The sequence below is a fragment of the Limulus polyphemus genome, unplaced genomic scaffold (assembly GCF_000517525.1).
Source record: "Limulus polyphemus unplaced genomic scaffold, Limulus_polyphemus-2.1.2 Scaffold1976, whole genome shotgun sequence".
Classification (NCBI taxonomy): Eukaryota; Metazoa; Arthropoda; class Merostomata; order Xiphosura; family Limulidae; genus Limulus; species Limulus polyphemus.
The window spans coordinates 30,022-42,938 of record NW_013667586.1 but is presented as its reverse complement, the minus strand read 5'-3'; the positions used below and the strand labels follow the sequence as shown (position 1 = coordinate 42,938).

Sequence of the window (12,917 nt, the reverse complement as noted above, 5' to 3'; positions counted from 1 at the left end):
GCTGATGTCAAAGGAGCACAAAAACGATTGTTTAGGGTCAAGGCTAAGTTACTGTATGGTTGTAGCAAAAGAAAAGGACTTTTGAATACAGTTTTCTGAACAGTACGTTAACACTCGTTCTAGAATATCCGAAAGCCACTTCGCTAATTCATGTTGTGCAGAGCCAATCATAGACAAAATCGGGCGGAGTGGTACATCCTTTTTGTGCGTTTTAAGAAGACCATACATGCGGGGACGTTGTGAGCCTGTGGGCCTAATCCGGTCATAAATATCACGTGGTAATGAACCTTTCTTAACCAGTTCTAATAACCGTTTTGTAACTTGGTTTCAATGTTTGCCGTATTATCATCTTGCGAAACAGCGCCTAGCCTTTAGAATTTTGTTTCATCATTTAAAATGTCACATATTTTTCCAATGTAGTCAGTTTTATTCAAAATGACGGTACCAGAACCTTTGTCACGTTTGTGATAAGAATACTTTTGTTCGAGCGTAGAGATTTTATAGCCTGAAAATGTTCGCTATGCATATAGAGATCGGTAAGGTCGATTGGTGTGCCACAGTAAGCATGTGCCAAATCACGTAGTCTGGTCTTTAGCGAACTGAGTTCTTCGTCCGATACTGGTTTATGTTTAGTAAGTTGAGCATATAAAACTTCAAATTCTGCGAAAATCTTCTCTCTCTGGATATTGTTAGTAGGTACACAAAACTCTAGACCATGTCCAAGTACAAATTCTTCTACTTCAGAGAGGCAGTAGTCTGAAAGATTAATAATGTGCTTTTTAGAGTCACTCAACGCACCGCCGAAACGTTTCTTAATAAGAATGTTTATGTTACGATCGTGTTTTGTTTTTTTGTCTGGTTTTCCATCTGTTCATCAATTGTGGAATTGTAGTGGCAAATCATGTCGAAAAATGAAAGAAATTTTCTAATTTTTGACCACAGGTTGCGATAACGAACTTTTACTTTAGAATATTGTGTTTGGTTTTTTTCTCGATTTCATCATTCAAAAATGCACGTTTCATTGTTGGACTTTGTCTCACTCGGGATCTTGCAGTGCGATTACTAATAAATCTTGGTACGACTCCTTTTACGATGCATGTCTTTAGAAAGACGGTAGACAGTTTAAGAGTTCTGAGCTTACATCGAATCTTCACAAATTGGTTCAGATCTTCAATCTGATTCTTGGTGTACCGCAATAAGTTCTGAAAGATGAATTACATATCATATGGCTAAGTTCAAAAGATAACCAGTCAACTGGTGCTTTGTTCCCTGACCTATTTACCACCATGATATATGGTAAGATGTTCATGCCAGTGAACTTGGTCAACATTCAAAACTTCTTTTGTTTCTCTATAACTCATTCAACCAAATTATCTGACTGTGATTAATTTGGTAAAGTGCTCATCTTCACCACAAAGAGCCAATTTTTGAAAATTGTCTATTGAATCATATATATTTACCCAGGCATTCCAAATATTATTAACCACTGTTCAGTTAATTTATTAGCAATGGACGGTGTTGGAATATAAACCAATGAATAAGTTTTGGCTCACTTGGTGAAATAATTGATAATGACTAGCATGTATCAGTTATCAGTATCTGGGCTATTCTCTGCAGTGGGGAACCTATATCTGATACGACCAGATTTTCCCCAAATAACATATACGGTACTGTGTTGATGCCACTTCCTGACATGTCAAAGGAAATGTGGTAAAAAAAACTGTTTTCACAGTCTAACTGTAGTATGTGAGATTACATGGTGACCTCTTGGCTATATTATCAAGGAAAGTCCAAAGTATTTCCTACCTCAGATACCTTGAGACTTTTAAATCCATTACAGTTTGGGAGCTATGTTAATATGGCTCATATCAACAATATAAAACACCTCTTTTACTCGTTACTGTTCGTTATTTTTTCTATTTTGATGCAGTATCAACCTGTGTTTCAATTTAGTGCATGATAAGCAACATTCCAGTTATTTTTGGACCCTTCAGCTGCTTCTCCTTAAACTACTGATTTGTCGTAATGAAATCCAGCTATTAGTGAAATCATCACTACTTAAGTGGTTCATCATCACCTTTACTGCAAAGACCTTTACAGTTAAATGCATGAATATTTTAACAAATGGACTAGTTATAGCTATCTGATAAGATAATATCATATTGTTGTCCAATACGCAATCATATCTTCTGGATTTTGGAAATTTCAGCGGTACATGGTCCAAACAAACAGAAAATATTTGGCAATTCAGTAATAGTTTTCTAAGCAGTTTTGTCACAATTGTAAAATGGTGTGGAGCATGTAAATGTATTTGTCATGCTAGCAGTTCCTTCTTTACCTTGAAGTACTGATGTTAAAAGGGCATCAGTATCTAAATAACTTATACAGATAAATGCTCCACAGCTTTCTTCATTTGTGAGAACACTGCTTATATTCCAGTATTATAGAAACCTGCATCCAGAATAGAAGGTACAATACTGCTTAGGATAATTTAATACCAGAACCTCAACCAAAATATTTTAGTACCACAGTCTTCATTCCTTTTAAAATGTGAATCTTGGAGAATTTGCCCAAAATATTTTGATAACTTAATGCAAAGCATAGAAAACTACAAACTTTATATTTAGTCACACACTGTGAACATTCCTTATTTAACCACTGTGATCTTTGTAGGATCAGGGACAATTTTTGTTTGTTTATCACATGAGCATGATGAATCTCCACACTCATAAGTATAATCAAGCAAATACTTTCCTGAATTCAATTTCAAACCTGCTTTCTTTATTCACTGAAAAAACAATTTTAGGTTCTCAGCAGCGGAATGAAACGTCAACAAAGAAAACAATGTCATCCAAATAGATGAGAAACCTCTCCTATTGCAAGGATCATAATTGCTGATAGAAATTGACAGGAACATTACACAGGCCAAAGAGCATGAATGCACTTTATACAAGCCACCTCAGGTGTTAATAGTAGACTTATGTCTGTTTTCATCATCCGGTTCTACACACCAGGTCTATCATGTTGAGACACTTGCATCTTCAATTGCTTTCAGATACCATATGTTTAGAGAAATGGAAATTTATCAATGATTGCGATCATTTTGACTCATATAAAACAATACAGAACATTAGAATTCCTACTTTCTTTTTCTTAATCACTACTGTAGATGGTCAGGCACTCTTTGGTGGTATTATTAATCCACCCTTCAGTACTCACTCTATCACAAGAATAGATTCCATTCCACACTTTCACAGTACCATCTAGTGATCTAACTGCTAGAGTAGCAATGTAGCCATGTTAATAGACAAATTCTGTCTACCCACTTGTAAACAATATGACTGTGACATGACAATTGGCGGTGTTAGATGTTTAAGACAGGTATTTTGAGGTGTAAAATATGAAAGCATCTCAAAAACACATTCAGATGGAGGCCGAGGTACTGTAGTTATAATTGTGGACTTCTTTCGCCCTAGCAACTTGTTCAGTATGACCACCCGAAATTTTGATGCTACGTATTTGTCAATGTTTTAAATAAAAGTTAAAATGCAACTGAGATGCCCATATGCTTTAACTCAGTAGGCTATCATACTAAAACCATGTTAGAATAATACTTATCAATATGACACAGCATGTCATCTGCATAACTAACCAGGTTCTCATGAGTTCCTCACTTACAAGCTTTTAATTCACACCTATGAATAGCTTTATCCACAGTAAGATTGGTGAAGATCAAGACTTTACGTATATACTGAATGTGTACATAGCTTCCAACAAAATTGCTAATATGAAAATTTCTAAAAAGTACTTGATAAAAAAAATAATGTTCTACATTATAACAGGGGTACAGTTATGATACTTTAAAACCATACATACATCGTGTACACGTTCACGATCTTTATAAAATGTTATACATTTCTTCAACATGCACAATTATAAACTCTCTGAACTAGAAACACCCATGATAACTCCAGGTAATTCTATAAATCCACATCTGATAGTGTAATTTATGAACTAGTAGTAATTACAGCATCAGCATCTCAACTGCATAATGCTGAGCATTGTGTTTTATCAAAAAATTAATTTTACACTAACGATCCAGCCTTATACATACACAGTTAAAACAGATGTTAAATAATGTTTTGTTGTATACAATTCAAGATTCATTTATTCCAGAACAAACCATGAATCATCACCAGATGTTCAAGCTACCACCACCAGCTCTTCACTGCTGTCGTAATCATAATGTAGTAACAAACATCGTATAAACAATACGTTACCAAAAGAACTACTGAGTGTCAGTTCCTCTACTTGAATTTTTCATTATCTATACAGATCAGAATTAACTATCTTAACTGTGTTTGTGTTTTGTTTTGACACAAAGCTGCACAGTACTGTGGAACATTTGCACTCTGTCCAGCACGGGGAACTGAATTCTAGATTTTAGCATTGCAAGTCTGTAAATTTACCACTAACCCGCTGGGGGACCCCGTTACTGTGGAAATAAAAGCAAAAGAAAAAAATACTTTCTAAAAAAAAAAGAGTAGAATGTTTTGCCGCTATTACAACAATACTCTGATTAAGCCAGCATATAAAGATGGTTCCGTTGTTGTTTGGAAGAAGGAGCAATGTTTTAAGCCTTAAAATACCTAACAAGTTCTCGCCATAACCAGACCTGAAGAAGGAAATAGAAGATTTCTGAAAACATCATCATATTATAAAGATCCTCTTTCGAGGTACAGTCGCCGGTCATTATATCACATATCATTCATTGTGTATGTACTATGTAGATACTTCATCAAGAGATTTTCAACATTAAAGCTAATGAGTATAAGTTTTGTTCTGAAATATTGTTTCTTCTTATCTTTTATCGTATTTCTTAACGGAGCGGATTCAAGCAAGATGTCCAGATCTATCACATTACGATTAGAAGGTGAAATAAATGCAATCAGCAAATTGTAATGACTATTAAACTAAATTAATTGAAATTAACTTTTTTGTGGTATTTACCTGAGCATAGTGCTGTTGAATAAGAAAAGTTTTTTGATCAGCAGTTCAAGACTGGATTGACCAGTGGTCAGAATATTGAAACTGTTTTCAGAGGAAAGATCATCAGTGTTCTCCCAATATAATCATATAGCAGAAGTGCACTATTAGAAAGTGGTTAACCGATTTTGCCCCATATGTTCAGAATTATGACTTTTTAATGGCCCAACATAATTGTGCATATTGGCTCCAGAATTACTTGCTATTTGGATACTGAAACATAAGAGTTTTCTTCGTCCAGAATCTTAGGAGGAGGAAAATGAAGTGAAAGCCATTTTGCCACATTTTCATTAGAATGCTTTAAGTAGTGGCAGGTACTGATATTACAGTTGTAGTAGACTAGTGGAACTGCTAACATTTAGGGAGCATATGAAATAATAGAGCCACAATGAGGATAAAAATTAACTCTACAGATTTGACGTGTCCTGAAGAAGACTGCAACAAAGATAAAAGAAGCTGATGGGTCGAAAAAAGAGACTTGCAAATAATGTAACGAACAACATTAGGCTTTAAAATTAATGAAAGAGTTGTTGAAAAACTCCCTGACAAAACTTGAACAAGAAACTAAGGCAAAACACATAGATTAAACACCTACTGCTCAGACCATGCTAGAAATGTCTAGAATAAAAGAGAAACAATACAGGTAAGAAAATTTATAGAATATAAAAAGTATATTTTGCTAGGCTACTCTTCAGCATTTTCTAAGAAATCATGGAGACCTGGAAAAGAAACAGACTAAACCAATTTGGAATCATAACTTTACTCTATAATGGCACTGATTCAATAATCTAGCAATTGAGACATTAATGTGCATGAGAAATAATTCCAAAGTTTATTAATAATTAGATAATTAGCAGTGAATTCTAACTAAATGTACCAACTTCTCACTTATCTATTTTCTCAATGAAAGTTTGTTTCAGTCTTTTATAAAGGGAATTATTTACGTCGTTCCTTCCCACTTAAAGCAAACAATTGTATATTACATTGTACTTTGTAGTGTTCTTGGATGTGCATAATATGCATATACTATCGTAATCACAACATGTGTTTTGCTTTATCTCTTTACTTCGCATGTGTCATCCATGGGCTCCGCCAAAGCGAAGGTAAGACCGGCCCCTGGTACCTTAGGTAGAGCAGGATATTTAGGAAGATCCAAGAAATCACAGACTAGGAAATGTTTACTTTAATTAATATCCTTCTATTTAAATGCAGTAACGTTAGCAGGTAAAGCAACACAAGCAGAATGAAAACGTACAATCAGTTAATTGAAAACAATATATAACCAGAAAGAATTTGATCTTAAATATTAAAGTCAATATTAAAACGTAAGATCAACTGAATTCTTGTTGGTAAGAAATTTTGGTTAAAAGTGTCGATTAAAGTTATTACAGCCTGGTTACAATACTTTTCTGTCCTAAACTTTCGTTTAGGAATACTGAAAAAATTATTGCTGTGGTCGAGTGATATTTCTACCGGCTTATGTGTACTCACGTATATATTACACGTATGACTTTTATTCCTTTCACATGTAAATGCCCCTGTCACCCAGGCTTCATCAAGTCTCACTCATGTTTGCAGTTGTCATAACAAAAGCTTACAGCTGCCTTGGCACTCAACCTCATTCATTTCACTACCATCTGATTGTTATACAGACAGAACCTAGGTCCGATAGGAAAGAAATCGTGAAATGACTGAAAACTCTGGCTCCTACACGAGTGACCAAAACGTTTATATTTAGTCTGATATGAAGTACTGTTTCTGAATCTCACTTACTACAGATAATTTCACTCACGAGTTCTATTGAAACATTATTTGCCACAGCTAGCAAACAAAAGATTGAACTATGTTTTCTTGCAAGTTTAGCATGAGTTAAGCTACTATTCTTATCTCTTCCATGAAAATCCACTACCTGCTGGATGTTTCAATGTTGAAACAGAAAATTTATCTAATCATTACCCTCTCGCTATAGGTAGGCCAAAGTGCACATGTGAACGACCTTTTAAAGAGTTATATTCAAAATTGAATTACACTACTTTTTATGAATGTATAGGAATACACTTGAGATCAAAACACAGAAAATGAATATATATATATTTAAATATACATTCAGTCTTCCCTTGTATGAGGATCGTGACATTTTTGGCTAGTCTTGCCCATCCTTTATTTTTATCACCCGTCTCTGATGTCCCGTGTTGTTCACAAATTACTCATTACAGCACAGATATTACTAAGGCAAAGTCTAATTTTTATAGTCTTTAATCTTCTTTGTTTATGGTAGCATAAATTAAAAAATCAGACCCACTTACCACGTTCACCTGTCACATCCTGTCTTTGACAAACTGATAATAATTCTCTCTCTCTTTGACATTTTCTATTGCATCATTTATCTTCAATAGAAATACAAAGTTTTAATTTACAGAATGCCCTGTAATACTAGGTTGTTCTCAATACAGAGTTTTAGTTAGTTTGCTTACGCGATTGAAGATTGTTTCTGCGGAGTTCAGATCACGTATCTAAGAGAATTATTTTAAGGCACTTTAGCCTTCGTTAGAAAGCGAATGCAATTATAATGGTTATAGAGCATTGTTTGCTCTGTACGTATTATTATTCTCTGTTCCTATGTGCATTCTTTAAATAAATAGAAATTATTTAATGTATTAGTACCAGCATTACAAGAGTTGTTTGTGGTTAAGCACAAAGCTACACAAAGGGCTATCTGTGATCTGCTTACCAAGGTTATCTAAACCTGGTTTTTAGTGTTGTAAATCCGCAGACATATCACTGTGCCACTGGGGGATCCAGCATTATAAAAAAGAAGGCTTAAAATTCATCGGCAGGCCGACAGAAAAAATAAAAGGCCGAAATTTATTGTTTTTTTATGTATATTTTTATTCATTGTTATAAAGGTAAATAAATTTAGAAACTTTTTAGGTTAGATAACGTTAGATTAGGTAAGATAATGAAAAACAATAATGATAATAATAATAATAAAATATCTTCATGAAATATGCCCATGAGTAGCCTGTGCGTTACGTCATTCAATACTGTAGCTTTAGCTATGCATTCGCCATGCCCACCAGTTGTACAGCGGCATGTCTGCTGACTCACAACGCTAGAAACCAGGTTTCGATACTCGTGGTGGGCAGACCACAGGTAACCATTGTGTAGCTTTGTGTGCTTAATTAGAAACAATCATTCGCCATTAGTTGGACACTGTTCAAACGGCAATAAAGCAATAAATTATATAGAAACAGATATAGACTGTTAAAAGCCTTAAGCTATTTAGTATAAACAATTGTAATTTTTTGTTACAACCTGCAGTCATTCTAGAAAGATAAAAGGATAGTTCAGATTTATTTCGTATATTTTGTGATGATTACAAGGTCGGTCAAATTGAAAGAGTCAGTATAGAGTTAGGTTAGAAAACATAACAGATAAAATATAGTTTTACTGAAAAAAAAACGTTTGATATTTGTTTATGAGGTTTTAGAGGTTATGAAAACGAAATTTTAAAACTGTAAAGTGAATGAAAGTATATTTTTAAATCTTAACATGAAAATCACCTCTTATTCGGACCAGTTAACACTCTGGATCCATATATTCACAGATACTTTTTTAGTAAAAATACATAGTTAAAAAATCTGGTTTCTTGTGTTCAAAAGACTTGTGATGTTTACTAAAATCTCTTGAAGATACTACATTAAGTACGTTCAGAGTTACACTATATATTTTCATAGTTTATTGGTTGTTACAAATACAAGGTTGTGTAAAATACACGAGCTCGTGTCCATAGAGCTAATATAGTGTCACGTTACTCAGAGTATGCCAAAAATAATAGAACCTATTAAAAATTAATAAAATGAGTTGTTCGCAACGTTTGTTAAATAAATCTTTGTTTTTATTTGATATTGTGAACTATTACCTTTATAGTGAATGTCTTAACCTTTTAACTCACACGGATTGTACTATGCACTGTCTACTTTAAATATTGATAGTGATCAGTTAGTTATTATTCTTTTAAATATGACTTCTTACAGCGTAATGAGAAAATTGAATTGTGAGTACTTCAAAAAATCATAACTTTTTATACAACTGACTTCAAAACAATGTTGAAATTCTCGAGAGAAAAAAAGCTTAATTTTCATCTTGATGGTATAAGTGTATAACTGAAACTAAAAATAAGAACATTCCAGACATTTTCTTGGCTGTAAAGATTTTAATATTGGCCTCATGAATAAAATAAGAAAAAGAGCAAACTAAGAAAGTCTATAACATTTAATTTAGCTGTCCCGTTATACATTATAATAAATTCAGAGGTTAAGTGCATGTTGTCATAGCAAAACAAAAAAAAAGGAACAGTCTTATTTGTATGAATGAGTTTTTAATCTAAAGCTATAATGCTAAGAAACCACTATAATTTGCTTCCTTATCCTAGAAAAAGCATTTGACATTTGGCATAACTGTCTCAGCTTTGAACTAGTTCAATAATATCTTCAAGATACCATTCTAATTTTCTAGGCCCGGCATGGCCAGGTGGTTAAGGCACTCGACCCGCAATCTGAGGGTCGCGGGTTCGAATCCCTGTCACACCAAACATGCTCGCCCGTGGGGGCGTTATAATGTGACGGTCAATCCCACTATTCGTTGGTAAAAGAGTAGCCCAAGAGTTGGCGGTGGGTGGTGATGACTAGCTGCCTTCCCTCTAGTCTTACACTGCTAAATTAGGGACGCCTAGCGCAGATAGCCCTCGTGTAACTTTGCGCGAAATTAAAAAGAAAACAAACTAATTTTCTAGAAATCACAAAAATAAATATATATATATGTTTTACAATATACATTTTCTTAGTTCTTCGTTTTATCGCAGGTTATTACCCTTTTACTTTTAACCTTAATCTTAACAAAGTGCCTTTGAATGATATTTCCCAAAAAGGTAAAAATCACAAACTAATGACCAGAAACTTCAATTTCTTGTAAAAAAAAAAATACTAAGAAAATAAATCAGCATACAATTGGTAACACATTGTATGAAAATGTTGCCCCCAATTGACTCAGCAGTAAGTCAGGGGGTTTATAACGCTAAAGACCGGGTTTCGATACACGTGGTGGGCAGAGTACATATAGACCATTGTGTAGCTTTGTGTTTAACAACAAATAAAATATACAATGAATATAATACTTTTCATCTTTCGAAGTTTGAGCAAGTGCAAATACTAAACTTTATTTATTTATAGACTTCTGGAACGATAAATTGTCTTAATTAGAGTACCCATGAAATATATATTGAAATACTAATAAAGCAGTTTTACAAATGAGCCACTTCTTCGGGAAGAAACGACGAAAAAATAATTAAACTCTGGGATAATCTGAGAAATCAGGATTGGTTAAGCCTCACATATATACAAAGAGAGAGAGTTTTACTGTTTCTCAGATTCAACCACAAAAACTATTGACAACAGTTAAACAGGTTATTGTTGCAGATCATTTGTTGTGATAAATAAAACCATAAAATATTTGTTCCATTGTTGTAGATATATATTATAGTACATCGAAAATAAATTTTAGATGATAAAATGTAATAACTTTGTTCTGTTAAAAAGCACAATTAAGAAACTTTTAGAATTAGGAAAATTAGGTTTTGGAGCTTGACCTTATTCTAAAATTGACCCCTTTTTTGTTTTTTCTGGTGGGGGAGGTGGGTGGGCATTACAAAATTAATTTCTAGTCGGTAACTACTGTGCATTATAAAAAGATACATATATTATTTTGTGGTTAGGAAATAATTTTAAAGCAAAAATTACTAAGAGACATTATAGGTTGAATTTTTAAGAGATAGTCTGTAATTCCTTTGTTGTTATTTTTATCAGCTTACATACTGAATCAAGACATATTTTAATGACGTTTTACGAATTTATCAAGAAAGTTGTCTAACAATGTCTGTAAGCATCTTCAAGATGAAAAGGAAAACAGTAATTTTAAGTTTAATTGATCTTTGGGAAATTGAAAACTTAGTGTGAAACATTTTCATGTTCTTAATAGAAAGACGTCCAAAGTAATTACTTTTATTTTATTCAGATTCTTTATAATAGCACTGAAGTGTGATTTTAATTTTAGTCTAGAATCGTGTGTTGTGCCTTAAAAACAACACTGCATGAGGTTACTGTATAACGATAACTGTTACGAATGTACAGAAATACAGTTAAATTGATTGTATATTGTTAAGGTCAAAGCTACATAATGGGCTATGTATATTGTGCCCACCACTGGAATCAAAACCCAATGTTTAGTATTATTAGCCCTCACACTTACCGCTGAGTCATCGGGAGGGGGCTGTTGTTTTTTAAACTACTTGGACATTTTGATTTTGTCTTAATACTAACTTTAGGAACTCACACTTACCGCTGAGCTATCGGGAGGGGCTGTTGTTTTTTAAACTACTTGGACATTTTGATTTTGTCTTAATACTAACTTTAGGAACTCACACTTACCGCTGAGCTATCGGGAAGGGATGTTGTTTTTTAAACTACTTGGACATTTTGATTTTGTCTTAACACTAACTTTAGGAACTCACACTTACCGCTGAGCTATCGGGAGGGGCTGTTGTTTTTTAAACTATTTGGACATTTTGATTTTGTCTTAACACTAACTTTAGGAATTGTGAAACTCGTTCTTCTCTATTTCATTGCAATCTAAAACTATAACGTTAGTTTTTAATATATAGAATCTACCACTAGTTTGATCAACTACTGAGGAAAACGGCACACTAATTAAGCTGTCTGTATGCAAGCCTTGCAAAAGGGTGTTGCATTATATATTAGTTACTTGGTTGCCCTTATCAACTTGCGAAACTATTAAGTTGACGAACTCTTTGATTATCTTACTTAATTAAAACTTTATACCCTTGAAATAATAAATTCAATTTGTTCTAGTTTTAATGTTACTTTGGGTCTTATTGGTATTATTCAATAAATACTTCAGTGTAACCGTCCGTCGTTATGTGCTGAGTACATGATGTGCAACTAAATCAACAGGCTTATTCATCAGCAACTAGCTTTAAGTATAGTCAGGTTAAAAACTTAGGATTTATGTTTTGAATCTCATCTTTTATAAAAGCAATATGAAGAACACGGGATGTATCCCTTTTTATCTTTATTTTACCTTTGCAAGAAGATAAACGCATTTTGCGAAAAGGATTTTAAAAATATGAATTACAACTACTTCAAAACGTAGTAAGAACTAACACGACAGGACCACAAACACGTGATAAACGTATAAACATAACGTAAAACAGTTATATTTCAACTAGATTCACCCTTTGTTTTCACAGAATCCAACCAAATATGTTCTGGCTGCGACCAAGCGATCTTAGACCGATTCATTCTGAAAGTGCTCGACAGGACTTGGCACACCAACTGTCTCAAATGTGCAGAGTGTCAGATACTCCTGACAACGAAGTGCTTTTCTCGGCACGGAGAAGTGTTGTGTAAAGATGATTTTTTCAGGTGTGTCTCTTTTTTTTTTCCATAAAATATCGAGTGAAAGATAATTTGTTTTTAATTTTAATGATAGTGATTGATTAATAACACGATTGTTAGCTTTAACATAAATACTAATACAAGTGATTATTCTAGCCTTTAAGGTAATATAGTAAATGATTTAAAATTGATATCCTGTTGCTGGTAAGTGGACTATTGTGGCAAATATTTCCGGTTTGAAAATAACTTCGCGAAGTTGTTTTTATTTACTTTGAAAAACTTGTAAGCTTCCGTTATATAATTATTATTACATTGAAATCAGTGCTAGAAATTCACATGAAACAGTTGTTATATAAGTATGGTTGCCTGTATATATATATATATATATATATATATAGT

The 12,917-nt window shown here is 33.4% G+C and overlaps 1 protein-coding gene across 1 annotated transcript in view; it reads left to right on the top strand.

Moving 5' to 3' along the window:
- The window catches only part of LOC106465540 (LIM/homeobox protein Lhx3-like), a 78,827-nt gene that overhangs the window by 48,150 nt on the left and 17,760 nt on the right, over positions 1-12,917 (top strand). Inside the window, exon 2 of the mRNA XM_022393459.1 lies at positions 12,371-12,545. Within this exon, the coding sequence (XP_022249167.1) occupies positions 12,371-12,545 (175 nt within the window). The remainder of the gene's footprint in view (positions 1-12,370; positions 12,546-12,917) is intronic.